The sequence below is a fragment of the Silene latifolia genome, chromosome 11, assembly GCF_048544455.1.
Source record: "Silene latifolia isolate original U9 population chromosome 11, ASM4854445v1, whole genome shotgun sequence".
Taxonomy (NCBI): Eukaryota; Viridiplantae; Streptophyta; class Magnoliopsida; order Caryophyllales; family Caryophyllaceae; genus Silene; species Silene latifolia.
The window spans coordinates 11,711,155-11,738,497 of record NC_133536.1 but is presented as its reverse complement, the minus strand read 5'-3'; the positions used below and the strand labels follow the sequence as shown (position 1 = coordinate 11,738,497).

At 36.8% G+C, this 27,343-nt stretch overlaps 4 protein-coding genes and 1 long non-coding RNA gene across 8 annotated transcripts in view; 3 read left to right on the top strand and 2 right to left on the bottom strand.

Moving 5' to 3' along the window:
- Positions 1-103: 103 nt before the first annotated feature.
- On the top strand, positions 104-2,430 carry LOC141611041 (calmodulin). Its single transcript, XM_074429450.1, has 2 exons — positions 104-354; positions 1,773-2,430. Exons 1-2 carry the CDS (start codon positions 279-281, stop codon positions 2,144-2,146), a joined length of 450 nt encoding a protein of 149 aa, XP_074285551.1. The 5' UTR covers positions 104-278; the 3' UTR covers positions 2,147-2,430.
- Positions 2,431-4,554: 2,124 nt separating this feature from the next.
- Positions 4,555-10,027, bottom strand: LOC141611040 (SNF1-related protein kinase regulatory subunit beta-1). 3 transcript variants are annotated; one of them, XM_074429447.1, is made up of 6 exons: positions 9,890-10,027; positions 9,612-9,787; positions 7,535-7,701; positions 7,298-7,460; positions 6,070-6,386; positions 4,555-5,000 (listed from the first exon to the last, which is right to left on the bottom strand). In XM_074429447.1, exons 2-6 carry the CDS (start codon positions 9,756-9,758, stop codon positions 4,994-4,996), a joined length of 801 nt encoding a protein of 266 aa, XP_074285548.1. In that variant the 5' UTR covers positions 9,759-9,787; positions 9,890-10,027; the 3' UTR covers positions 4,555-4,993. The 3 variants fall into 3 exon arrangements, with proteins under 3 accessions (XP_074285548.1, XP_074285549.1, XP_074285550.1); XM_074429448.1 differs by lacking the exon at positions 9,890-10,027 and having other exon boundaries at positions 9,612-9,879; XM_074429449.1 differs by lacking the exon at positions 4,555-5,000 and having other exon boundaries at positions 5,912-6,386.
- LOC141611043 (uncharacterized) lies at positions 4,627-5,215 on the top strand. Its single transcript, XR_012528484.1, has 2 exons — positions 4,627-4,734; positions 4,910-5,215. It is a non-coding gene; the product is annotated as an uncharacterized LOC141611043 (long non-coding RNA).
- An 894-nt stretch (positions 10,028-10,921) lies between the features above and the next one.
- Positions 10,922-14,842, bottom strand: LOC141611017 (ABSCISIC ACID-INSENSITIVE 5-like protein 3). 2 transcript variants are annotated; one of them, XM_074429413.1, is made up of 4 exons: positions 14,685-14,842; positions 12,940-13,666; positions 12,785-12,856; positions 10,922-11,171 (listed from the first exon to the last, which is right to left on the bottom strand). In XM_074429413.1, the coding sequence occupies exons 2-4, from the start codon at positions 13,510-13,512 to the stop codon at positions 11,091-11,093; spliced, it is 726 nt and encodes a 241-aa protein (XP_074285514.1). In that variant the 5' UTR covers positions 13,513-13,666; positions 14,685-14,842; the 3' UTR covers positions 10,922-11,090. The 2 variants fall into 2 exon arrangements, with proteins under 2 accessions (XP_074285514.1, XP_074285515.1); XM_074429414.1 differs by having other exon boundaries at positions 12,940-13,530; positions 14,685-14,803.
- Positions 14,843-17,369: 2,527 nt separating this feature from the next.
- The window catches only part of LOC141611039 (la-related protein 1A), a 13,247-nt gene continuing 3,273 nt past the window's right edge, over positions 17,370-27,343 (top strand). Inside the window, 8 exon segments of the mRNA XM_074429446.1 lie at positions 17,370-18,320; positions 20,038-20,569; positions 20,957-21,122; positions 21,731-21,821; positions 21,974-22,045; positions 22,191-22,723; positions 23,275-23,344; positions 23,830-23,931. Of these exon segments, the coding sequence (XP_074285547.1) occupies positions 18,081-18,320; positions 20,038-20,569; positions 20,957-21,122; positions 21,731-21,821; positions 21,974-22,045; positions 22,191-22,723; positions 23,275-23,344; positions 23,830-23,931 (1,806 nt within the window). The 5' untranslated portion in view covers positions 17,370-18,080.

Sequence of the window (27,343 nt, the reverse complement as noted above, 5' to 3'; positions counted from 1 at the left end):
AACCGTCTCATATTAACATAAAATAAAATATCACTTAAAACTCAAATTAAAAATAAAAAAACTCGTATATATAATTTTTATGAAACCGTCTCATATAAAAATTGAGATGTAGTATAAGTGATCTAAATAATTTTGCGAGACCGTCTTTCCAAAGTCACTTTGACGAAGTTATATATATAACCCCAATCTCCGATTATTTCTTAACAAGCTCTTCATTTCCATTATTCTTCCTCGCATTTTCTCTTCCCGATCTCTAATTTCTCTCTCTAATTAAATCAATGGCGGATCAACTTAGCGATGATCAGATCTCCGAATTCAAGGAAGCTTTCAGCCTATTCGATAAGGATGGCGATGGTTCGATTCTATTTATTTATTGATTTTATTTATTTTTTTGTTTTCGTTTTTATTTTTGATTTTTGCCGCCATCTTATTTGATTAAATTGATCATTTTTGTTTATATTTCCTATGTTTATGACATAATTTGAGATGATTTTTGTTTAATTTTGTGTTAATCATGTTGTATTATGTAGATCTTGTTTTGTGCGTTTTATTTTGATGAATAATTGTACGACCTATTCGTCTTATTGTTTTGATTCGGTTGCGTATATCCGACCTCCCTTACCGCGTAATTTACGAGAGCTCTTGAGGCGCTGGGGTAATGTTATCGTTGTTTTGGTTACTGAGTAATAGATCTTGTCTAATATTTGAATCGTTGTTTAATTCGAGTTATTATGATGAATTTCCGTATCATTTGGTTTCGGTTTATGTTGATCTGTTAATCAACCTGCTGTTTCAATATATGTTCTGTAATTCTGTAGAATAATCAGCATATACACATTTCTGGGTCATTTTTTTGTATATGTGATGTTATAATGTTGACTGTTGAGCATTAGATTATCGAAAGCGATTGAGCGATGCAATCTGTGTAGATTGAATAATCTCGCTCCTCGCTTATTGGTTTTTGTGAATTGTTACGTGTTTTGGAACTTACCCCTAGGCGCGGCATTTGAATGAATCTTGTTTGGGGAACTAGCTCATGCACTCATGTTTCGCATTTTCTTTTCATTGTTTAGCGCGCTCATGCTCTCCCCTTTTGTTTTACACTTTTTCTCTTCTATATTTTTTTCGTTTTTGAGGTGTGCGTTCACCCATGGACGGTTCTAAAGGATGATTTATGTCAGCTGACCCCAATGTTTTTGGGATTAAGGCTCTGATGTTGTTGTTTAGGGTGGTGATCATGTGTCGAGTTCCCTTTAAGTTTAGAACTTCGTTAAGGATGATGTACTAAGGTTCGGGGACTTATAAGTTATAACATTGGATGTTCTTTTGTACTCTTAAAGGTTGTAAAACGGTATTACAATGTTCTTGAGGATTGAAATTGAGCAGTGAGATTAGTTAGAGTTAGTCTCTTCCTTATCCTCTTGTTATATTCTGAATTCAATTATTTTGTCGTAGTAATCATTTACTTTGGTATCTAGCCTCGATTTTCTAGAGTTTTCAAAACATATCGATCTTTTATGAGTTTCCTGTTCATGTTTTACAACGATTAGTTAGAGTTAGTCTCTTCCTTCTGTGACGTCCGCTATTGAGTATTGAGGAACATTTCCGGACTTTTATTTGTTTAGAACATCGGAATGTATACTTTACTTACTTTTTGAGCTAACAGTGTCCCTTAATTCAGACTTTAAAGGATATGCTTCATTTTCTGCTTCATACAGTCAGACTTCAGATCTTAAGATATAATGACATTTCATTTTTTTGTGGCATTCCAGGTTGTATCACCACCAAGGAACTCGGAACTGTCATGCGTTCACTTGGACAAAACCCAACTGAAGCTGAACTCCAGGACATGATCAATGAAGTCGATGCTGATGGTAACGGGACAATTGACTTCCCAGAATTCCTCAACCTGATGGCCAGGAAGATGAAGGACACAGACTCAGAGGAGGAGCTTAAAGAAGCATTCCGAGTATTCGACAAGGATCAAAATGGTTTCATTTCTGCAGCTGAGCTTCGTCACGTGATGACTAACCTAGGTGAGAAACTCACAGATGAAGAAGTCGATGAGATGATCCGTGAGGCTGATGTAGACGGTGATGGTCAAATCAACTACGACGAATTTGTCAAGGTCATGATGGCCAAGTGAGATTCCATCCATCCACCTTCTCCAAATTCATGTCTTCTAGGTCAAAACTCATATGGCACTATTACTAGTTTCCCTTTTTTGGCGAATTGTTTGAATGCTTGCATTGATTGTGTAGGTCGTCTTCTTTGTTTTCCCCCCCTACCCGGTGTTCTATGGTTTTGGGATTGATAGAATTTTGCGTCATAAGCTCTATTACTTTTCGGTCATGGTATTATGATCCTAGAACAATTTGGATTTAAACTCTTATCGGTTTTGGATTACTACATTTTGTTCACTCTTCAAAACCTAATATTTTTTTTCCCGTTTTGGAAATTCTACGCCTAAGCTATTACTTTCTTCTCCGAAAATTATTGCTACATTATCGCGAAACTCTGGTTGTAGAAACTGTGATCTGGAGCTGTCTTACAGCTAAATTATAGTGTGCTTGATGATTAATCATCTGGCTTAGGTATGCACATGGTTGCATGTGCGCTATGCTTGAATGCAAATTGTGACGGACCCAAATGTGACCAGTTTGATGGAAGAATGTGACCATTATTGATAGGTGAAGTAATATTTTATGGGTGGTTACTTTTTATGTTAAAGTGGTCACTTTTGGGGCCGTCACAAGAGAGACCAACTGATGCCCGAAAGCCTTTGTTCCAAGGTCAGATCTTTCTTTTGTCAAAACACCCCTTATTTTTTGCTGTTTGTTTCGGTTGACTCTACTAGTCTACTCCTAATCTGCTGACTTTTGTTAATTATAGTTCAGAATTTTCATTTTTTATTATATTATATAATAATAATGCGAAATTTGTGAAGAAAAATGGAAACGATGCACATTTTGTTTGAAAAATGGTAATCTTCCCGAGTCTTCCCTATTATTGAAAATGCTTCATTTTTTCGAAATTTTGTGGAATATTTTGAACAAAATGTTCAATTCTAAAAAAAAGTTCCGTTCTCTTTTTTTATCTTAATTTTCTCGAGTAATTTAGAGTAGACAGAGTATTGTAATGCGAAAATACTCTTCAAAATCTTTATATCTTAAATTTTCTTAGTATTCTAGTGTTGACGGAGTATTGTAAAATGAAAATACTTTCCGAAATCTATGTTATGAAAGTATATTTTTTTTAGGAAGTGGAAGAATTAATGCGCTCTAAAAAATTTTCGCATCAATTTTGATAAGCATTTTTTCATCACAAATTTTCATTATACATCAGTTGAAACTTTTCGATAATAATACGAAATAACTTGCTCTAATAGATTAGATAATACAGACAAATTAAAGTTTACATTGTTTCATGACAAATCAAAGTTTACATTGGTTGTCCTTCAAATTAAATGGGATTATGGTTCGATAGTAGTTTTGGGCTGCTTTATACAAATTCTTATTTCAGACAGGCTGTTTTCCCGTCTGAAATAAGACCGAGAAAATGTTGCCATTTTTTAAGAGAATGTAGACATTTAATTCCAAAATGTTATCACTAGAGGTGTCCTTTTTTACCCTGAAAATAATTGTGAAAAATAATGGTAATATGTTACCAGAAAATAACATTTTGTTGTAAAACGACAGCATGTTGGCCGTCTTATTTCAGACGGGAATCAGCCGTCTGAAGCAAGACGCGCTGCTTTAAGGTATGTGAAAATACATCTGGAAAACCGAACCGGGTTGATTTTTTTTTGGGGATATTCTACATGGTACCTTCAATTTTTCGACTTTCTACATGGTACCTCTACACTTTTTAAAACATACATGATACTCTAATTGTTGTCATTATCACTAAGTGTACCTCTAAACTTTATTTTCCGTCAATTAAACTTAGTTTTAGGCGTTAAGTGATTACTTAAACGCGTAACCAAGCTTGTCATTTATCATTCTATGACATAAGGACTCTATTAGGCTCAATATCCATCTTTAGACGTGATAATTTGGCAGAGAATCAATAAATTTTCCGTCAAATTTTTTTTAGCCTTTATATATCAATAACTATTATGATCGAGATGGATATTGAGCTTAATAGAGTCCTTATGTCATGGGATAATAAATGACATACTTGGTTACGCATCCAAGTCATCACTTAACGCCTAAAACCGAGTTTAATTGACGAACAATAAAGTTTAGGGGTATACTTAGTGATAATGACAACAATTAGGAGTACCATGTATGTTTTAAAAAGTATAAGGGTACCATGTAGAAAGTCGAAAAATTAAGGGGTACCCCATGTAGAATATCCCTTTTATTTTATTTTTAAAAGGCGAAGGGTAGATTGACAATCCAATCTTTGTCTGCAAATAAAAACCAGATTCAATATTTCTATTTTCGATACTAATCCCGAGGGAAGTTTTGAGTCTTTAAGAATAAGCGATCTTTTTCAGGGAAGTGAGTAGCTACAATGGCATAATTAGAGTAGAGAAAAAGGAACTTGAAATCGTCTCATAAAACAATTTGTTTAATATGAAAATAGAAAGGAGATGTTCATAGTTTGGTGGGTGGATGAAAACAGGAAGAGGAGAAGGCAAACACAAGAGAAGCGACGCCAACCTAAAAGGCCGAAGTCTAGACAACGGTGGAGGAGCCGCTGTAAATCTTGGCTCTGCTCCAAACAACCGTGCGTCTCCTTTCTTCTCTTTTTCTTCTTTTCAACTTTTTTACTCAAAAAAAAAAATGCATTCTTTTGATGAACCTCAACACGTAAAGAAACGAGAACTAGATTTATTGTTCCATATCACGATAGTAGCTGCAGCATCTTCTAACGGCTTGGGTTATCGACTTATCGTCAACAGATGAAGAGATGACGATGCAGAAGCGGATCATATGTGCCGGTGAGTGACCCGTCATCTCTGTTCCGCCTTTCTTAGTTTCCCACATCATATCCTAAGAATAACCATATTCAAGTAAAGAGTGATGCCATGAGAAAGTACACGGAAAAGGAAACGGGATACCATATAGGTCAGATGATCTTCGCTCATGCAGAGTGCAGACCCAAGGAAGTCGATAAAAGGGCTGATAAGGTTCTGGATATGAAAATGCATGGCATCATGGCATTACTGTAATTCCCGATAAGAATAAATCTACGAGTATTTGTTAAAGTTTGTTTTAGACCCAATACCATGGGATCGGTACATAGTAACACCATTGTGTACAACTAACCAACAGTTCAGAAGAAAAGGAAGCAGATCAAACACGGTATTCTTAAAAAATCAAGCCCTGCTAGGCTGCTACATTTTATTTGCTTCTCGACTCAAAAAATATTGTTGGTGAGCATGACAGAACAGAAAGCTCGGCCACATTTGTCTTGAAACTGGAACAGAAGTACTTTAAACATATTTGACCCGTCTATAACTGTAGACGGATATATCTGTCTATAGTTCGACTAATTGATACACTAATGAAATGAAGTTGACAATAGTTAAATGTCTGCAATAGCCTAAACCGCTATCATCCAACACGCTAGGAGAGCAATATGCTTATTTATTCGGAAAGAAAAAAAAGGTCGAAACTTGAACTGCCAATATCAGCAAATTATTTCATCCTCGTTATAGAAGAAAATACATACATATATATAATTGACAAAGTAGAGATGGATATGGTACTGAATTAATCCAACTCAAATAGCCAACCAAAAGTAAAATAAAATTTAAGGGAATAAAAATTAATCTGGAGTGTGTAGAATTTGGGGGACGTATGCTTGCTTGGTAGAATGACGTGAGTGAAAAAAAAAAAAAAAAAAAAAAAAAAAAAAAAAAAAATACGAACTTAAACTTCAAGAACAACAAAGAACAAGGTTTGAGGTTGCTACGAACATGTGTTCACTATAAACCGTTGTACTTCCACAAGTTCATAGCAAAGAGCTCTATTTTACAGGGGAACGTAGAACGAGTATGAGAAGCAAAAAACAAACCATCAAGAAGTTACTAAATAAGACAGATAAGTTCGTTCTTACCTTCGTAGGGGCTTATACAAGACAACAGTGACGTACTTGGACTGGAACCTATGGGTCAAACCGAGGGCAACCATGGATTGGGAAGCTGCCCACCCTTTCTCCATAAAAAGGTGGTTGAGAACAACATGTTGTGGTCTTGATGAAGACGGTTCGCTCGGTTTTTGGGTACCCAAGACGGTTAAGTGCAGCTGAGCAGGTACTATTGTTGGATCTTTGGCAAATTCATCTTCTTCCGGAAACGTGTGACTATAACTTGAGTCTGGTGATGATGGTGGCTCGAATTCAGCTACACTGTCTAGACTCTCTGGGACACAATCCTGCATATAACAATGTCATTTCGCATTTCAATAGTACTTCAAACAAATCATCACACATATGTTGGTCGCAAATTTCCCAGATTCGTGTATGGTATCAAGAAAAGTATTTGAAAAGGCAAATCATACAACATTTGAACATTATTCTTACTGTGAAATCACAGAAGTTGTTGCGAATGATCCACGATGAAATTTTAGCATTGCATCGACAAGTAGCTAATTCTAAATACTCCGTACTAAATAAGGAGTGCATCATTTTAGCGAACGAAGTTTTTATACTTGTTTAGTTAAACCGATACCCAAATAGTCTATCATTAGTTATAATGTCCAGATAGGCAACTTTTAATATACTATTCTCAACAAGAGCTCCCATAATTATTGAAAACCGCTCTCTCTTTCTTCACTGAGGCTAAACCGTACAAACCACGCCCTCATTTCATGACATTATTATGATTATGATTATGATTATGCTGTCAGATTCTGCAAGCTGCTTTTCTTCGAGTTATCTAGCACCACGTATGGAAAAAGTTTACGAGTATGTGTGAATAGATACTGTTTCATTTTACAGATGATTCCCTAATATACCTACTCTTCTACAGATTTCTATATGCAATGGATTCCGGAAACGAGAACTCTAGTGAGATCCATTAACGACACTATGAAGACAGGCTATTACAAATATTAAAATTGACACAAGTTTAGTATCTGCCTTCTCTGTTTAAGATTCACTCTTCAGAAAGGTTTCAGAACTTGAGTAGTTCGGTAAGGCTACTTCATGAACTCGAACCAAGAAAACAACTACATAAAAGCAAATGAGTAATAAATGAATAATATATGAATCATGTACTGGCACACTTACTCAATAACAGCATCATAAGAACAAAAAGCTTTCTTAAAAATAAAGTAATACTCACATTAACGTCAAGAACATTCCAAACAAGCCCCATCTCCGTGGAAACGCAAGGCTGGTCTGGCATATACCTTGTTTCGCCATCAACAATAAATCTGTAGTGGTATATTCCAGAGGGAAGCACCAAAAGAACCGTGTGATCCTTGCCGGACCTTTGTAGAATCTTCCTGCAAGATGCTAAATTTAGTCATATATTTCTCCACCTATAACCTCAAGCCACAGAAGCCAGTGCTCCAATTACCTTGATGTCCAGTTGTCCCAGGATCCCTCCACCGCCACATTGTTGCCACCAAGACTCCATGTAATCAACATAGGAATTCTTTTCTCCGGAGCTTGATCGACAGCTCCATGCACATCATTATTATAATTAAAAGCACCGCCTCCCCTAGGCAACGGTGCTACAGGAAGCTGCAAAACATAATGGAGTATGGATGGGCCTTTTAGGGACATTGCAAAAAATTGACAAACATCCATTTCCATATTTCTGAAGAAAGGTTTGCAATCAGACAGCTAGGAGAACTTCTACGTTCCTAAATGCTTCCTTAATCTATAAGTTAGTTCTGAACCTTGTGAATGTAGGACATTCTGCAGAAAAACTACTCACTGAATATCAGACATACATTGGTTGAGTCCAGATCTGTATCATTAACAGTTCCTATAAAGCTATGCCTGCAGTAAATCATAATCCGTGTTTGTCTTACAATATCAGGCCAATACTGGAAAGTAAAGATGCAAAAGAGGTAATAATAAGCCGAAAGAGGATATACGATTCTATCTATAAGAGATACCATTACTAGACACTATACAAACGTGTAAATTTCATATCCTAGAATGCCCAAACCAAGACTATACCTCAAAGACTCTAGCTTATAACGAGGTAAAGAAGTTGAACATACCCAGCATTACCACGTAAGATAAAAAATCACACGAAGAGGCTCATTTTGGATGACGCGCAATGAAGATTGCATCAGGAATCGCATCGACTAATTGCTGTTCCACAAGCGCAACAATTTAACAAGTCATTTTGCTTTGTTCCATCATTTGCAGAATAGCTACTAAATAGCCTTAGTCTTATGACATGAGATATATTGACATTTATGGTCTCGTGCTAAAAATTCCAATAGTTATATTGAATCAAACGGAATAATCTTAAAGGCTTTTTTACATTTGCACTAAAGATTGAAGAGTGATTTTTGTCCATTTTAGATCAAGGTGAACCTTGCCAAGACAAGTTAAGTGAAATTTATCAATGTTTCACCTTCACCTAATTTCACCACCAAATTGCACTTTCATCTATTTCCATCCCTAAATTAGTATTTACCACAATTTGTGCAAGTAGGCTAACCCGATAAAATCCTAATTTTTCGAATGATTACCAAATTTCACACTCTCTACAACCCACCTAATAACTAGGCTTAATTAGAAACTTAAACAAACCTAAAACAATAATGAACAAAACCTAAATCACAAAAACGAATTAACTATTTGTAATCAATGACATCATAATCATTAACCACTCAAAAATCCTCATCATCAAAAGCTAACAAAACTAAAGCATTAAACATAATCTCAACAATTCATCCTTCAACAAAAATGAAGAAAACCTAAATCACAATAAAAAAAGAATTAACAAAATGTTCATAATCAATCACAACATAATCATTTGTCAAATTATACTCATCTAAACCTATACCAAAGTATTTAACATACTCTAAACAATTCATCCTTCAACGAAAATGAAATTAACAAAATGTTCATAATCAAACAATCAAAGCATAATGATTTAACATAAATTCTCATTTAAGACGGCACTATCCGTATTAAGCTGATTAAAGAATCGAATCACAATCAAACCAGAGGATTAAACATAATCTTAACAATTCATCCTTCAACGAAAACGAAATTAACAAAATGTTCATAATCAAACCATCACAGCATAATGATTAACACAAATTCTCATTTAAGACGGATCTTAAGCTGATTAAATAATCGAATCACAATCAAACCAGAGGATTAAACATAATCTCAACAATTCATCCTTCAACGAAAACGAAATTAACAAAATGTTCATAATCAAACAATCACAGCATAATGATTAACACAAATTCTCATTTAAGACGGCATTATCCGTCTTAAGCTGATTAAATAATCAATTCATCGAATCACAATCAAACCAGAGGATTATACATAATCTCAACAATTCATCCAAGAACAACAATGAACAAAACTTAACTCACAAAAAACGAATTAACAAAATGTTCATAATCAATCAATCAATCAAAACATAATAATTAAATGAATCATAATCATAATCATACCTGAGGATTAAACATAAGCGGCGATCGAGATCGACCTGGAGATTCCGGCGGAGAATTCGCCATTGAATCCCACGAAGCAACACGACCAGGTGGATTATTAGGGTTCATAGCTGGATAATCTGATCCAACACCATTAGCATTCCCCATTAATTTTCCCCCAAATTTCGCAATCAAATCTGTCAAACAAACATTCAAAAAATCATCAATTAATTAATACAATTAAACAGTGAAATTGTAACAATTCGATTGAATTTGTTGATAAATAATGATGAATTTACCAGTATAACAGATTATTGGATTGATTAATAATTAAGGAAAGAAAAGAAGAGGAGTTCAAAAGAAGAGGATAAAGATTGAGAGAGACAATAAATGTTGGAAAAGTCGACAAATTTGGATCTTTGTTTGTGTCCCTACTTGTTTATTCAACTACAGTTTGTGGATAATTGTTGCCACCTCATTTTGGATGACTATTACCACTGATGTGATTTTGCGGACCCGACTCGAATGATCCGATTAAATTGATTTGGGTATCAATAAGTCTTGCTTTAGACGGTCTGGAATAAGACGGATTAAATATCACCTTTTTTTTTTAATAGAATGTAACTATTTAATGACAAAATGTTATAACTGAAGTTGTCACTTTTTATCCTGATGATAATGATAACATTTTATCAGAAAATAGTAACATCTTATCGTAAAATGGTTACATTTGGTTTGTCTTATTTCAGACGGAAAATAACCCGTCTGAAATAAGAACTTGCGATGGGGTATAGAGCTTTTGAAATTTAGGCCCTGTTTGCTAATCAGCAGATTGATATTAGCAGAAGCAGATTGGTCAAACAGATTATAAATGACAGATTAGATTCACAGGTTTGACTAATATATTTCAATTAACAGATTTAGTAGAAGTGTTTGGTAATTAGCAGATTTTGGTTAATAGATTGTTGTATCTATGTGTAAATTGTTGACGGATTCATATTTCACAATCTACTAATGTGAATAGGTAGAGCAGCAATTAGAAAACAGTAGATTGAGCTCCAATCTACTCTTTCAATATGCCATTTACCAAACACTCAAAATAGTAGATTAATGAGTCAAACATGTTAAAAGACTTGAATATGCTGAAAATTTCTCAATCCGCCGTTTACCAAACACCCCATTAATCTAAGGAGTATTTGAATAGGCGGGGTTGATGAATGATTTGAATGACCCGATCGAATTAACAAGGTTGAATTTAATTTGGTTTAATGCAAGAAGTGTCTGAAAAGGTGAATTTAGCGGCTAGCTTAGCGGTCGTGAATAGAAATCGATAGCACAAACGGAACAACTCCTGCATCTTTAACTCGGAACTAGAAGTACATAAAGAGAATGCTTTTAAGCAAAGAAAGAGGTTATAACTTTTAGTAGTATACAAGCAACTAACTACTCACCAAAGGAAAGACATTATAACTTAGACCTACAAAATTTTTACATGACTTTTCAGAAAATGGCTGAGCTGGTTCGTCGAAGCTGAAATCTCGGTTCATGTGGCATTTCCGTGAAAAAACGGTTCTCCATTTCCTGCCAACGAAAGAATACTTAGACATCAAGTACTGTAAATCACTACTGAACTAACACGTCTAATAATAATAATCGCTTATTGGTAGCTGGAAGCTGCAGTTATACGAGAATATCTCAAAAAAAAAAAAAGCGTTCAATAATCTAGCAGGGGACACGGACAAATTTCTTAACCGACTCATATTATTTCTGATTAAAAAAAAAAAAAAAAAAAAAAAGTGAGACGTCCGCACAAAAAAAAAAAAAAAAAAAAAGCAACTGCCGGGCTACTGATAAAACTTCTGCAGTCTACACCCAGTTCAGTTGTCCAAGCACTAGAACAGAAGGCAAACGTGGGCGACTTCCAATAAATAGTCTATAAAGTAGAGAGCTCACGGAGGGGTAGCTATAAGCCTATAAGGCTCAAGCAAATACGGAGTATGTGTTAACCCAAGGCTCAAATGACAATTTTCTACGGCCACTCAATAATGCTCATCAAGTCATCATAATGGTGATGCAATGCACATAAGTGGTACTGTAGCGATAAGCTAGCGAAGGAAACGGTAACTTTTTCTGCTCTACTAATACAAAATAGAATCGCTAAAGCTTGTTTAAAAGAACAGAACATATAAAGTTGCCAATGTACAGCTTAAACGAGGTTGTTTACCAGTGACCCTATATAAAAACTGCGTGTTCATCACGTGCTACTTGCTATATATAAAAAGCACAAGCAATTAAACAAGCCATTTCAGAACCATAACCACAGATAGGTATACTTGCAGAAATAGCCTACGGCCTACGCAATAATGCAAGGATATAACTGATCCATCGAGTTTATTGTTATAGTTTTAAAGACCATCATGCCAGAGAATGACACTGTATGGTTGTTGATTAGTTGTCTACAAGACAACCAGAAGTAATGTAAGACGATCCTGAAAGTATCAAGCAGAAGAACTAGATAGAGACGTCACTGTGCACAGAAAACCTACACACCTGATATAATGCCTAGCGGGAAAATATCGGACAGCCAATTCATGATTTGGACATCAATAACACACCCCTCTTCCAACAATAGAGCAAAACTTTTAAGGTAAGAAAACGGTACAACAGCACCTAACTCGGAAAATAGGAACTGCTTCTAGTGAAGTCATGTTGGTACCACATCAATAGATCATCAAGAGCTGCGCCTACTAGATCACGCAGTTGTACTGATACTCCCTCACATAACAGATCAAACATATTACTCGGTTACTCCTAAGCATATTTCTACCTAGAAACGTCAATACACACCATGTTAAATCATTACAACATTTTGAGCAGTGACACTGCATTGGCCATACAGATTTAGTCAATCCGACATATCCTTTCAAATTCAAAACAATGAGTTTGACTAATGTCGTTAAGCAAAATTGTTTCATGAATGACCATTACAGATGAATGGTTGGACTGAGTATAATAAAAGATACGAAAACCTGCACAAAACTAGACCAAACTGAAGTAAAGGGGAAATTGAGATACGCAAATAACGATCTGCAACACTTCAGACCAACACAAAACATCACCACGGTAGACTATCGTAAAATGAAAAGACGAGAATTTTAAGTCTTTTAAAGACCATCATTTCATATTTTCATTACCTGCTCTTTCTTAAGCCTCATATTTTGCTCCTCAAGACATGAAACCTTGCTCACCAACTCATTGTGGTATGCCTGTTAACAAAAACTTGACCAATAAATATGTATCGAATTTTTTTTATCTAGCGATGATAAGAAAAGGAAATAACTTGACATACCTGCTTTCGGGCACGAGAACGAGCAGCAGATTCCCTGTTTTTAATTTTCCTGTTCAACTTCTTCTCACTGCCTCTTTCAAATTTCTCTGGAGGATTCCTTTTACGTCCAGAAACTGGCGTATCACACTGAGCACCAACATCAAAAGGCATCAAAGGACACTCATCTATAGCGCCTTCTTTCGTTAAGAAGTCTTCTAAAGTCATCTCCCCCATTGAAGGCTCTCTCTTAACTATCCCACCAACTTTAATGTTCTCCTCTTGCTGAATCTCTCGCCACACCTCATCATCAATCTTTTCGCTAAAATTACCAGATATACCTAAACTGTTATGGTTTTGTAAGGAACTACAATTGCCAGCTTCGATCCTAGGAGACTGAGTAGTTTCACAAGTCCAACCCTTAAGAAACTCTTCAAGATTCATACTTCCCATTGTATTACTTATTCCTAATACACCAAATTGGCTCAAAACTTCATCTATTATCAACCTAAGTTGACGATTAAGATTCGAAAAACTTTGAAATTGTTCTACAGATTGTTGGATGACCTCCTCCAAACTCAAAACCAATGTCCCCATTCACTTACTCCTTCAACCCTAGCATAACAACACCCCGAAACACCGAAAACATGAGATGCAATTACATATACAACAGTTTTGACCAAATCTCTTATACTAATTTATATAATATAATTGCCAAATTTTGTAGCTTCCCTGAACAGTCCAATAACATCTGCAATATAACAGTCATGTATGATAAATCCTACAACTGAAGTAAAAAGTACTAATCATGAAAACTTACAAAATCACCAAACACAACAATTAACAACCACCCCCAAGCCTTAATCCCAAAATGATTCGAAATTGGATAAAATGAATCATCATCTAATCAAGGACAAAATCAAAAACTTTGTCATTTAAAAACAAAAAATCAAAAATCAAAAATCAAAAACTTTACCGAAAATATCTTAGCCTGGTGGTTAAGATAGAGGATAGAGGTATCAGGGACAATAGATTCCAAGTTTGAATCCTCGCTCTTATTGTACTATCTTTGTGACTCATTTGACGGAAATAACAAATAAAAATTCAATCTTTAACATTTCACCTAGCACATCTTACACTTTAAACCAAATTGTGCAATAATTGGGATAATTAACAATAATTGACCTTATTAAGTGACATCAATTAATCAAGTACCCACATCATTTCCACTAAAAACAATGGAAATGCTATGTAGCTTTTCTTTTGGTCTTCTCTTCAACCTTCTCCTCTAATACACGCTTAAAATAACATTTATTTTACCAAGTATTATTATTATTATAAGCCGATGTGAGACGAGAAAATTGAACAAGGTTGAAAGGAGAAGGTCGATAGCATTCCTCCTAGAAAACAATACAAACCCATAAACAGTTATGAACTTATGATTCACTGAAAACAAGGAAAGCCCAGAAATTGTAATGATTCAAAGATCAAAACCCATGAAACAGTTAATTTTTAGAGTGAAAAGAATCAATCTTTCACCAAAATTATGTAAATTATTCACTGAAAACAAGGGAAACCCAGAAATTGTGATTATTCAAAGATCAAAACCCATGAAACGGTTAATTTTTGGAGTGAAACAAAAAAATTCAATCTTTCAACATAATTATGTGAAGATCATAAGACAAATAAGGTCAAATAATATAGGAATAAACAAATAGATAAAAATGATGAAGTGGGCAAATAAGAAAAGGACAGATGATTGATTTTACCTATAAATGATCAGGAATATGTTTGATTGATTGTATTGATTTATGAAATCATTTCTTCGAATTTCTTCATCAACCGATGAACTACACGTAGTATGGGGATCGTGGTCTAGTGTTTGGGTACAAGGAATTTGAGATAACTGAAGCTATGTCACTATGTGTTTTTTTTTTTTTTTTTTTTTTTGGTACATAAGAGGGCTAAAACCCGAAACTAAGGAATAAAGCGAGGGGTAGTAACCCCTAACAAGTCCTCACGGAGAATAGTTCTAAGGTCTTCCGGAGGTTCTTCAAGGAAGGTAACTTCAGTAGGAGCGTTAACACCTTGATTGGCGAGCCAATCACTTGCCCGATTAGCTTCCCTAAACACGTGCTCTATGTGAACTTGCCAACCTGGTAGACGGATAAGTTCCTTGCAACGGACCACAAGGGGCCGAATACTATTGCTTACGAGCTGATCTTTGAGGACCAAGTCTACGCAGGTTGCATTGTCCATATGAACAAGAAGCTTGGCGACTTGATAAATTCTCGCTCTTTCTAATCCTGCGAGTAAAGCTAGCATTTCTGCTCTCATTGAAGTGCAATGCCCGCCTGAAAAGAGATATGCTGAGATAAAATTACCTGTATCGTCTCGAAAGATCCCTCCACAACCAGCTGGACCTAGATTTCCCTTTGAGGCCCCATCGGTATTGAGAAGGCACCAATTGTGAGGAGGAGGGTGCCACCGAATGAGTACTTCTCTACGTCGAGTATCCCTCCACAACCAGCTATGTCACTATGTGTAACACCTCTTTGTTCGAGACTCGAAAGATAATTAGATTGATCCTCTTAATTAGTATAACCAATAGACAACTTTATTACTTTTAGTTAAAGAGTATAAATGAGTTTGGTTGATTAATTCGAGTCACTAATTACAATATTATTATAGGCAAAACTGATAAAATACTTTAGTTTTAAAATTTATGGCAAAATTTGTATACGGATTGTGGTGTGTATAAATGAACTCTTGAAAAATAAGGAGGAGATTATATATGTGTATGTGTAAATTGGTTAAGTACTTCGTTTGTTGTGCCTATTGAGATTTTGTAAGATTATTGTTAAGATATCCGTTTGTTTGTGGATCGTCAAGTCAATGCAACCTAACACGATTTGAGTATGGATATGGCTCATGCACGATTTAACTCCTACCACGCCAACCCACATAAAAATGGCCTTGGCCCGTGTTTAGTGACCATTTTTAAAAATAAATAACAACATGGCCAAACTCAGTAATATAGTTGTCATCTCAGCGGGCACAGAAGCACAACTTATTGTGGCCCAATAAGCTCGTTGTAATATGATGCTCACTAGAATTTTATCAAATTAAGTAGTGTTTTTTGTCGGAATCAAACTTATTTCTCAAAATGATGTTCGCCTATGGCTGGGAAATCTCAAACCTAAGACACTTGAGACACATATTATTGTATAACTTGTTTACAATAAAAAAATTTCCTACTTCTATCTCTTTTAAAGGTAAACATATCATTTTAAATAGTGTATCTATCTAGAAATTTTCAAGTATAACTTTTATTAGCCTTCCCAAACAACGTCTTAAGAAACACATTTAATCTCCAAACAAAACCGATAATTCTTAATTTTCTCACCATTAAAACAACGCAATTGTTAAATCCTATACGCCATTTTACTTAATCCAACACATTGTACGTGTTTTTTCCACCATTACCCTTCATTTAATTAAAAAAAAAAAACCCAAAATCCTAACCCGACAACCCTTCCCAATTTCCACAATCCCAATCACCACCCATCCACGGCTCCACCAGCACCGGCCACTGCCCTAAGTGGCGACCTCCTGCTCCCTCGCCGTCAACTTCATCCCAACCCTGCCGTTTATCCAACACCTCCGTCGCGGCTGGAGGTAGATCGAATGATGATTGCGTCTGAGTCGAGTTGACGAACATGGTGAGCAGAGGGTCGTCGGCGCGGGTATGGAGTCGGGTAGTGGTGATCGGCGCGGGGATAGGGCAGCGAGGGGTGTTCGGCGGTGGCAGGGGTGGGGGACGCCGGGAGGGGTTGTTGGTAGTTGTTGTTGGACGTTTTTTTTCTTTGGTTTTTGATTTCTTCATTTGTTAGAGTGAGAAATTAGGGTGAGGAAATGAGGAGTAAATTCGGAATAAAACGGAAAAAAGTGCGGGATTAGTAAAATTGTGTGCGAGATTTAACACGTCCCTAAAACAAACATCGGAAAACACTGAACACACTTAACTCGTTATTACAAGTTGACTAATTATTATTACCACAACAAAAGAAACTCATTATTAACAATTACCCTAAAAAAACAGTAAGTTTCCCTTCAAACGAGCCATTTTTCGTCTTAAAGTTTAAGATTGGGGAAATGTGGCCCATTTACAGCTAAATACGACTACTCTTTGATAAAAAGTTACCGGGATATTTTTTTAACTGTAACACTAGCTACAACATATTGTTGTTTAATGATCACACTTTATCAATAAAATGGTGACATTTGACTCGTTTTAAACCTTAAAGCGGAGTGGTCCATCGGAAATAAGAGTTTTTTTTTTTTTTTTTTTTTTTTTTGACAACGACAGAACAATAACTTACAATGTCGGAAATAAGAGTTGGTGCTAAAAAACATGTTACTAACACCAAGTACCAACTGCAAGTGAGTACTTCAGTAACTGACAGTAAACACTTGCCTGTTACCTCACCTAGTAGTCCTAAAAAACCCTAATCCAACCTCAAAACCCTCTTTTCCTCTTTCTATCTCTTCTATTCCCTAGAATCTCTCTCTATCTTTACCGTTATTCTTGGTGGTTCTGATTGTTTCACTGTAATATCAACTTAAACCCTCATTTTATGCTTCTGTTCTTGATCAATTTTACCTCATTTTTCATCAAACTTTGCACATTTTCCCCCTTTTTTTCATCTTTTTGTACTGTTTCTTGAACTGTGTTGTTGTTTAATTAATTTCCCCAATTTCTTTTCTTTAGTTCAATTTTTATGTTAATTTAGGTTTATTTGATCTTTTTTTCAAGTGGGTTTTTGTTTAATTTCCCCAATTCCCTTCCTTTAGTTCAATTTTTATGTTTTTTGGGTTTCTTTAATCCTTTTTTGAACAGGGTTTTTGTTTGATTTTCCAAAGTTTTCATCTTTTTGGTTAATTTAGCTATGAAATAATGTGTTTTTAATCAAATTTGGATTGATTTTATAGTTTATGATTTTTTAGTTTACCTTGTTGTATGATTTGTTGTAGTGGGTTCATAATTTCTATCAAATTGCTGAAAAAGTTGTGTTTTTTTAGTTAAAATTTGGTGTTAGAAGTGTTGATTTTTGTTAATTTTATTTACTAAGTGTAAGTGGTGTGATTGTATTGGGTGTGGAGTTATGAGAATGGCAGAAAGTGAGAGTGGTGATGGTGGAAGAAAGAAGGTGAATGAGAATGAGAGTGGACCAAATTCACCATGGAGGAGACCTGTTGATAAGGGTGTTGATCCACCTGTGACGGCGGCCGAAGGTTGGCCTGCTTTATCCGGTGCTCAACGGTCTATTAATCCGGAAACATCGAAGGCAATGCCTTCAGTGGCCGGGAATTCTGATGTTCAAAACATTTCTGGCATTGGCCAGGTTGGTGAGGTTTAGTTTACCAATGGAGTGTTTGCTTTGGTTTGATTATGTGCTGTTTTTCTCTGTTTGGTTACGTTATGATGATGTTAATTGTGTATTTGTAATGAAGTCTTTTGTTTCTTTGTGTTTGATTGATGTTTATATGTTTAGATATGGGAATGTATGTTGTGTGTTTCAACAGTCAACATTTTGAGGGATTTTTTTGGTGATGTTTGTGCAAAGGACGTCTAAATCACCGACAATTAGGAAAAGGTTTCTACGAAACAAGCTTGGTTAACTGTTTTGATGTCGATATTCTGTTGCTGCTAATCTCTTGCCATGTATGTCTTGGGGTTTTGGTAGCTAAGTTTCATCATAAAACTGTGGTTCTGGTCACTTATATCGCCTTACTGGCAAGCATTTAGTTGTGAATCAAATTTGGACATTCGACGAAGAAAAGCTTGATTAGGGAAAAGGTGACATGGCTTAGAGTTATACAGCACGATATGAGATTTCTCGGGCTTTATGAGGGAATGGTGACGGAGAGGGCACAATGGAGGGCAATGGATACATGTGGATTTTTAGTATTTGACATTATTTGATATATTTAATGTTTTTATTTAATTTTTGAAATTTTTTTGTTCTTTTCGGATTTATTACACCTTTTTACCAATAACTTTCTTATATATTAATACTTGGTTCACTTTTAAGGTATTCCGGACCCTTAGTTTTCCTTCGGTTTTCAAAATCGTTTTAACCTTTATTCTCAATTTAAATTCTAAGTTTTTATAAAAGAAATCCGGACTTCGATTTTAAAACCTATAAGTTTGCCTGACCTTTGTATTATGTTTCACTCCCCTTTTGTTTTTCACTTTTTCTCTTCTTTTTTTCGCATTTTTGAGGTGTGCGTTCATCCATGGACGGTTCTAAAGGATGATTCATGTCAGCCGACCCCAAATCATTTTGGGATTAAGGCTCAGATGTTGTTGTTGTTGACGAAGAAAAGCTTGATCTTGTTGTACACTATACGGTCTCTAATTTTTCAGTGACATATTTGAGTTGGTCATGTCATAAGTAGACTAGTTGATTGAACAACTTTAAAAGCAATCGGGTTGCAAGGGTCTGCAGACCCACACATTCCCCTGTTCTTTTCGTTTATAAGATCAGTAACTGTTAAAACTGTAATACTCCTTAGTGGTTTATCATTTTGTTTGGAAAGAAATTGGAGAAGTTTGATTTACGTCTCAGGGACTATCACATAATGCAGTTGTTTGTATGTGTGTCTGCGTTGCGTGTTTGAACTATACTTGAAAGATAAAATGATCCAAAAATTCCATCATCCCTCTTGCATAGCTATTAGCTACGTACTCCGTAGTTCTATCATCCCATTTTATATTGTCCCCATTTGACTTTGATGGTCAACCAATGTTGCGTCTGACCGTTCATTTCCTGAAATATATCTAGAGATACATGTCTAATTTGTTATGTTTAATATTTCAAAGCAAATATTTTCATATCGTAATTCGAACAAGTTTTAGGTATTGTATATTATGAAATATGTTATACAAAGTTGACATTGTTTGACCAACAAAGTCCTATGCGGACAACTAACTGAGATAAACGAGGTAGTGTTGAATTTATTCTTAGTAGATAAAAATAGCAGCTACTTCTTGGCTTGTTGCCACTTCTTTAATATTTATTATTGTATATGCTTTTAATTTTTACTTTTACTCTGAAGGGTGTATCTGGACAGCAAAAAGGTTCAAATTCTTCACACAAGCATGGGCAAAATCGCCACCACAAAGGTGGTTCAAAGCGCAACTCTAATACTGTGCCGCCTTTCCCTGGTCACCATGTACCATATTATCAGCCAATGCTGCCACCTGGTGTACCTCCCATGGTTTCTCCAGTTCCAATTCCCGCAGGATATGGCTATCAGCAGTTTCCACCTCCTTTCCCTGTTGCCGAGAATCAAATGCCCAAGGTGGGCAGTGAAACTCCAGTACAAGGTTTTACTCCACCTATTAACAACCCTGATGCCCCTCGAAGTGCTTATCCATCACCACGTGGAGATAACATAAGTGGACCTAGCCTCGCGCACATAAGACAGAATGTTCCTGAAGCTGGTGGTCGTCCATATACTTCATGGCATTATCCAAGAGTACTTGCTCATAGAGACGGCATGATGCAGCCAGCTATGATGAGAGCTTATCCACCGCCTCCATTTTTTGGACCAGCTCCAGCATTTGTAAGCGGACCAGGCTTCCCCGGTAACGCGTTGCCTTACTTTTCAAAAGTTCTATTCACTTCAATCCCTTTTTATTATCATTCCAATACTTTGAACTACTATTTCTTTTTCCATTTTATATTTCTTTTTGCATCATTCTCATTTTACCGGTCATCAACAGTTTTATGGCCTGATTTATATCCGGCCCCAGATCAATTTGGGATTCAGGTTTTGCTGTTGTTGTCGCTGTTGTCTTGGGTTGTGTTCAACACTTGCTTTTGACGTAACCTTTTCTATCTTTTATACATCTATCTGACATTATTTTCCAGACTTCTTTGGTTCATGTTACCAGCATTTCAGTTTTTACGTGGTATTGTTTAGTATGGAATAATGTTCTGGGTCACTCATCATCTTTAGCTAAATGTTACAGGTGGTGCGCCTATGTATTATATTGCTGCTCCACCTCCCGGCGCTATAAGGGGACCTTTCCCACCACACTTTGCTCCTCATCTGCCAAATCCTGTGGCGACTGTATTGTCTCCAGAGACTCTAGCTTTGAGGGCGGACATAGTGAAGCAAATTGAGTACTATTTCAGGTGAGTCAATTTGGTTATTTTTCCTGGTCAAGAGTAAAAAGAAGTCTGTTATTTCCTTGACATTGCTGATGTATTCACTATTTCACTTACACGTTTTTTTCACTTAAGACATTTATCAACTATCTTGGCATACTTAAACACTTAATCTGTCAGACTGTCAGTCTGTCAGTGTTGCGCACATACGCTTACTTACCTGAACCAGTTTCAAAGATTAATACTCCGTATATTGGAATGGTCACATAAACAGAAGATGATAGAACTGAATGAAATGTCCAACTATTGGTACATTGTAAACTTTTTTTTCAAAGATACCTAACTTAACAAGGAAATAGTGAGGGTATTTCGAACATGGTGAAATGTTTAAAGAAAAACGATGGCCCTTGTATTTTAGAAGGTGTTACAAGCGATAATCATTAGCTGATATATCTTCTTGGAATGAAAAAAATGGGTTAGCTCGGCACTTCCGTATTAGAAGGTGGTATTTTAGTTAAGGCTCTTTCAATTGCATCGCTTCTATATGGAATAATCTGGCAATTACCATAAATTTAATGGCACATTTTCTACAACTAAAATTTTTTCTTATCTTGAGTTGTTTCGTGCCTTGGCAGTGATGAGAATTTGCGGAAGGACAAGTACTTGATATCTCTTATGGATGATCAAGGATGGGTTCCAGTATCCGATATTGCTGATTTTAATAGGGTACTGTGCTCTGGATTGTGTAAATGAAATGTTAACCTTCTATGTGCCTTTTAAATTTATGCATGTTCATATTGTATAATTTGACTCTGGTTTGCCTATTCCAAATTTCTGGCATTAAATTTCCGTTTGTGCATGTTGTTTTAACTTTTCAGGTTAAGAGAATGAGTACAGATATACCATTTATTCTAGATGCACTTCAGGATTCTACTACTGTTGAAGTTTGGGTCAGTATTTTTTTTTTGTATTTTTGGAAACTTGAAGAATTTTTTTTTTAATGGTGTTCATAGTTCGGGGCTATTCGTAAGTGTTTTTTAATGATAATTTTGCTTCCTACTCCTCCATCTCCTCACGTTGATAAATTTGAAACAGGGTGACAAGCTGAGGAATCATGATAGTTGGTCGAAGTATGTCACTGCTGCTGTGGAGCATGCTGCTTCTGAAGAAGTTACGAGTAAAGCTCGTGATAATGTACAGGATGAGATAACGGCAGCGACCCCCGTTTCATCAAGCATTGATAATGTAGCACATGTGTTCAGCAAGGGAGATTGTCTTGAGGGTGAAACTAATACCAGTGTTAGTATCGTCCGTGATAATGCTCGCCGTGACAGTGATAGACAATCTTCGGTCAACAAACATGCAGACTCCCATGTGAAACCAACTTTCCGGCCAAGTGGAGATCAAACAGTCTCTAATGCAAGAAAGAGCATTCCTGCTGACAAGATAAGCAAGAGAACTGAACCCAGAAGAGGTCTTTTACATCGAAAGCTCAGTGAGGCAAAATCTGAATCAATTGCACCGGTCGATGACCTTTCTACTGATTTTTCTGGAAGTTTTATGCTTGATGAAGAGCTGGAAATACAGCAGAAAATTGATAAGAAGAATACTCATAGTTCATCTGGAAGGTACCATTTCATTTGTGTATCCATTACTGTATTGTTCTTCATCTTGACTTGCTATTTTTTGTGCAAGTTTCTTAAGTCTTGTAGCCATTGTAGCTCTGCTATGAATCTGCATGTTATAAGTTTTGTGAATTACGTGGGTATCAAATCGATCTACTTTCAAAATTTTCTTTTCATGACTAGCTAAGGTATTCTTCTTCGTTCTGCATCGTGATTTGTGATGTAATATAGCAAAGGACTTACGTTGTGCTTCGTTCTATTTTGAAGCAATACTCTCCTGTGTCGTCACAAATCTCCTAAGCCATGTAGTCCAACCCCTGTGTCGATTAGTTTCGCCTATGCTGAAACTCTTCATTCTTCTTATGAAGGATAGATCTGTTAATTACTTAATTGGTATTTCAACCAGCTAGAACAAAAGAATGAGCCAATTGTATCCTATCATTTCTGAAAGTCAGTCCATATTCGTTTACGCAGTGATGCTTGTATATATGTAGTATCTATTCAAGCATTTTGACTTGCTCTTACACATCTATCTGTGGATTTAATGCTTAAAGGAATGAGGATGAAGATGATGAGATACTGATCAATGATCATGATGTGGAGAGACTTGTAATTGTCACCCAGGTATACTTCATAAATTACAATTCTCATATAGTACGGGACATGTTAGACTCGCTGCACGCTTCTTTCTTAATTGTGATTCAGCATTATACAGTGTAATTCCAGACGCAATTTCTATTTCGGTTTATCCTCCAACTGTCTCAGGGTGTTGTTAAAGCATAGGTAAGGTAGTGTACATTCGACTTCTCCCTACCCCGCCATTTGAGGGAAGTAGGGAACCCTTGAGACACTGAGGTAATGTTTTAACCGTTCTCTTACCCCGCTTTTTGCGGGAGTCATTGAGGCACAGGAGTAATGTTGTTTTTCCTAGGAGTTTGTGGTAATTGTGTTTGATGGAAGTCTTGTTTATTCAGATTCTTAACTGACATCAAGCTTGGGTGAAATTCACTATTGTCTGGTCTTTCGTGAATTGGTAGATTATTGACGTAGATCTCATTTCTATCTTACATGAGTTAAGGTCTGAAAATTGATTTGTCTTAATTGTGCAGAATAGCGGTGTCGTTGGAGGTGGAACGAAAGTTCCAGAAACAAAAATCATGACGAAGGAGTTGGCTTCTACAATCAATGATGGACTTTTCTATTTAGAACAGGTTTTATTTTTTTAATTGTTTTTAGTATGTTGTGCATATGGTTAATTTACTCCGTAAATTATCTTGAAAATTTCAAACCCAAAGGTCTGATGCATTTGCAGAAGGCACAGAAATTGACAATTGCGATTTCAAGTCTCTCATACTTTATTTTCATTCTCTTGTTAAGCATTGGCAACTGTTCTGTGAGTCTGTGAGGGTCTGTGTAAATCACTATCCCTGTGATGCCAAACGAGCCGTTTAAGGCAACAGTAACTGCATTGTGCGAGATTAGTCCGCAAATGCCAATACTGCGACCGTGACAAGAACCAAGAATTTGTGCTATGCCTCTTGTTGTTGTCTCACTTGTGTGCCGCGACATATTGTCCTAGTGTATGCTATAACCCCACATTCGTCTCCTACACCCAACAACAACAACAACATCAGAGCCTTAATCCCAAAATGATTTGGGGTCGGCTGACATGAATCATCCTTTCGAACCGTCCATGGGTGAACGCACGCCTCAAAATGCGAATAAAAAGGGAAGATGAAAAACAAAAAGGGAGAACGAAAATGTAATGGAAAGTCAAGGTGAACTTAGAGGTTTTAAAATCGAATTCCGTCTTTCTTTTATAAAAATTTAAAATTTAAATCGAGAGAAAAGATTAAAGCGATTTTTAAAAACCGAAATAGAGTTAAGGATCCGGAATGAACCAGGTAAAAGCTATAAGAAAGTGGTTGTTGAAAAAGTGTGTAATAAAGGAGAGAAAAATAAATAACTTAATTTCTTTAAATTAAAGAAATAAAAAACACTAAATCTGTCAAAAACATCAAAAAACTAAAAATCCACATGTATCCTTTCCCTCCATTGTGCCCTCTCCGTCACCATACTCTCCTCAAGCCCCGGAACTCTCATATCGTGCTCTATCACTCTCAACCATGTCTGTCTCGGTCTTCCTCGGCCTCTAAGGACCTTTTCTGTTCTCCAAGTCTCCGCCCTCCTAATCGGTGCGCCCATAGGTCTCCTTCTTACATGGCCAAACCATCTTAATCGGTTTTCCATCATCTTGTCCTCTATTGGCGCCACTTTTACCTTTTCCCTAATCACCTCATTCCTTAACCGATCTTTCTTTGTATGTCCGCACATCCACCTCAACATGCGCATCTCCGCCACACTCATCTTTTGAATGTGACAATGTTTCACGCCCAACACTCGGGAGCGTAAAGTAGGTGCCTAATTGCCGTTCGATAAAATTTTCCCTTTAATCTTTGGGGCATATCTTTATCGCATAGAAACCCTGAAGCACTCTTCCATTTCAACCATCCCGCTTTAATTCTCGTGAGCCACATCACCGTCTAACTCCCCATCTTTTTGAATAATAGATCCTAGATATCCGAAGAAATCCGAACCCTCAACAACATTCCCATCGAAAATAATACTCCCCGCCTCTGTCGATCTCAACCCCGCCACCTTAGTGAATTGACACCTCAAATACTCGGTCTTACTCTGCTCACCTGAACCCACGAGTCTCTAAAGTCCGCCTCCACAATTCCAACTTTCTCTCCACCCCTTCTTTTGTCTCATCAATCAACACAATATCATCAAAGAAACATCATACACCAAGGGATGTCGTCTGAATATCCCTTGTCAACTCATCCATAACTATAGCAAAGAGAAAAGGACTAAGTGCGGAACCTTGATGCACCCCGATGGTAATAGGAAATTCTTCCGTTCTCCCAACATTAGTGCGAACACTTGCACTAGCCCCTCATACATGTCCTTTATGAGGTCAATATATTTTCGCGACACACCCTTTCTCGCCAAAGCCCACCAAAGTACTTCTCTTGGTACCCTATCATATGCCTTTTCCAAGTCAATAAAAACCATATGCAAATCCTTCTTCTTGTCCCGATGGTATTCCATCAACTGTCTCATGATAAAAATCGCATCCATAGTCGATCTCCCGGGCATAAATCCAAATTGGTTTTCCGAGATGTCTACATATCTCCTAAGCCTTTGCTCGATTACCCGCTCCCATAGCTTCATCGTATGACTCATAAGTTTAATTCCCCGATAATTGGAACACTCTTGGACATCACCTTTGTTCTTGTACAAAGGGACTAGAGTGCTTTTCCTCCAAGCCGATGGCATCTTGTTGCTCCTCCAAATCTCGTTGAAGAGCATGGTTACCCATTCAATCCCTTTCTCCCCGAAGCACCTCCAAACTTCTATGGGTATACCATCCAGGTCCCCTGCTTCCTTTCTTTGACCCCATCTTCCTTAACGCCTTTCTAACTTCACTCTTTTGTATTCTACGCACAAATTCCCGATTAACCATGTTTGGTGTTACCTCTACATCCCCAAAACCTTGTTCCTGATGTCCATTGAATAAATTATCAAAGTAAGAACACCATCTAGCCTTTATCTCGTTATCCTGAACCAGAACCTTGTCGTCCATATCTTTCACACACCTAACTCTCCCAATATCTCTCGTCTTTCGGTCTCTTATGCGGGCCAGTTTATAGATATCCTTCTCTCCTTCTCTCGTGTCCAACCCGGCATACACTTCTTGGTTAACTTTTGCCCTCGCATCCCGTACGGCCTTTTTAGCGGCTCGTCTAGCCTCCTTGTACTTTTCAAAGTTCTCATCACTCATGCATTTCCCTTAACCTTATAGCATTCACGTTTAGTCTTTATCGCTTGTCTCACCACATCGTTCCACCAAGATGTGTCCTTACTTGATGGTCTATTCCTTTAGATTCCCCTAACACCTCCCTCGCCAAATCCTTTACAACATGCTCCAATTTATCCCACGTTGCATCAATATCTTTCTCCTCGCAATCCGACCAAATATCGCTACTTCCAACCTTCTCCCAAACGCTTGTTGGTTTCCCCTTGTAGCTTCCACCACTTGATCCGTGCCTCACCGATTATCTTTCTCTTCCTCAAGTCTCTCTTACCCCGAAAATCAAGAACCACTAGTCTATGTTGTGTTGCGGCACTTTCCCCGGGTATGACCTTGCAATCGGTGTACTCTTTCCTCCACACATTCCTTACCAAAAGGAAGTCAATTTGACTAGCATTACCTCCACTTCTATAAGTCACCAAATGAGAATGTCTTTTCTCGAACCAAGTGTTCATTATACCCAAGTCATAAGCCAAAGCAAAATCCAATATGTCACTTCCTGCTTCATTTCTCTCCCCGAACCCAAAACCCCCATGAATGTTCTCAAAGCCAACTCGACTAGTACCCACATGCCCATTGAGGTCACCACCAATGATCAATTTCTCTCCAATAGGGACTCGTTCTACAACCTCTTCTAAATCTTCCCAGAAGGCTCGTCGAAAAGAAGCATCCAAACCTACTTGAGGTGCGTAAGCACTTATAACCGTCACCACCTCATCCCCGACTACAAGCTTAATACTCATAATCCT

What these genes read in the sequence shown, in the direction of transcription:
- LOC141611041 (XM_074429450.1), top strand. Translation starts at nt 279, where the DNA reads ATGGCGGATCAACTTAGCGATGATCAGATCTCCGAATTCAAGGAAGCT. An exon ending in ATTCGATAAGGATGGCGATG is followed by an intron (nt 355 to 1,772) that starts GTTCGATTCTAT and finishes GTGGCATTCCAG; the next exon opens with GTTGTATCACCACCAAGGAA.
- LOC141611017 (XM_074429413.1), bottom strand. Translation starts at nt 13,512, where the DNA reads ATGGGGACATTGGTTTTGAGTTTGGAGGAGGTCATCCAACAATCTGTA. An exon ending in GTTCTCGTGCCCGAAAGCAG is followed by an intron (nt 12,857 to 12,939) that starts GTATGTCAAGTT and finishes TTTTGTTAACAG; the next exon opens with GCATACCACAATGAGTTGGT. An exon ending in TGAGGCTTAAGAAAGAGCAG is followed by an intron (nt 11,172 to 12,784) that starts GTAATGAAAATA and finishes TTTCGTTGGCAG; the next exon opens with GAAATGGAGAACCGTTTTTT.
- LOC141611040 (XM_074429447.1), bottom strand. Translation starts at nt 9,758, where the DNA reads ATGGGGAATGCTAATGGTGTTGGATCAGATTATCCAGCTATGAACCCT. An exon ending in TGGGACAACTGGACATCAAG is followed by an intron (nt 7,461 to 7,534) that starts GTAATTGGAGCA and finishes AGCATCTTGCAG; the next exon opens with GAAGATTCTACAAAGGTCCG. An exon ending in GGAATGTTCTTGACGTTAAT is followed by an intron (nt 6,387 to 7,297) that starts GTGAGTATTACT and finishes TGTTATATGCAG; the next exon opens with GATTGTGTCCCAGAGAGTCT.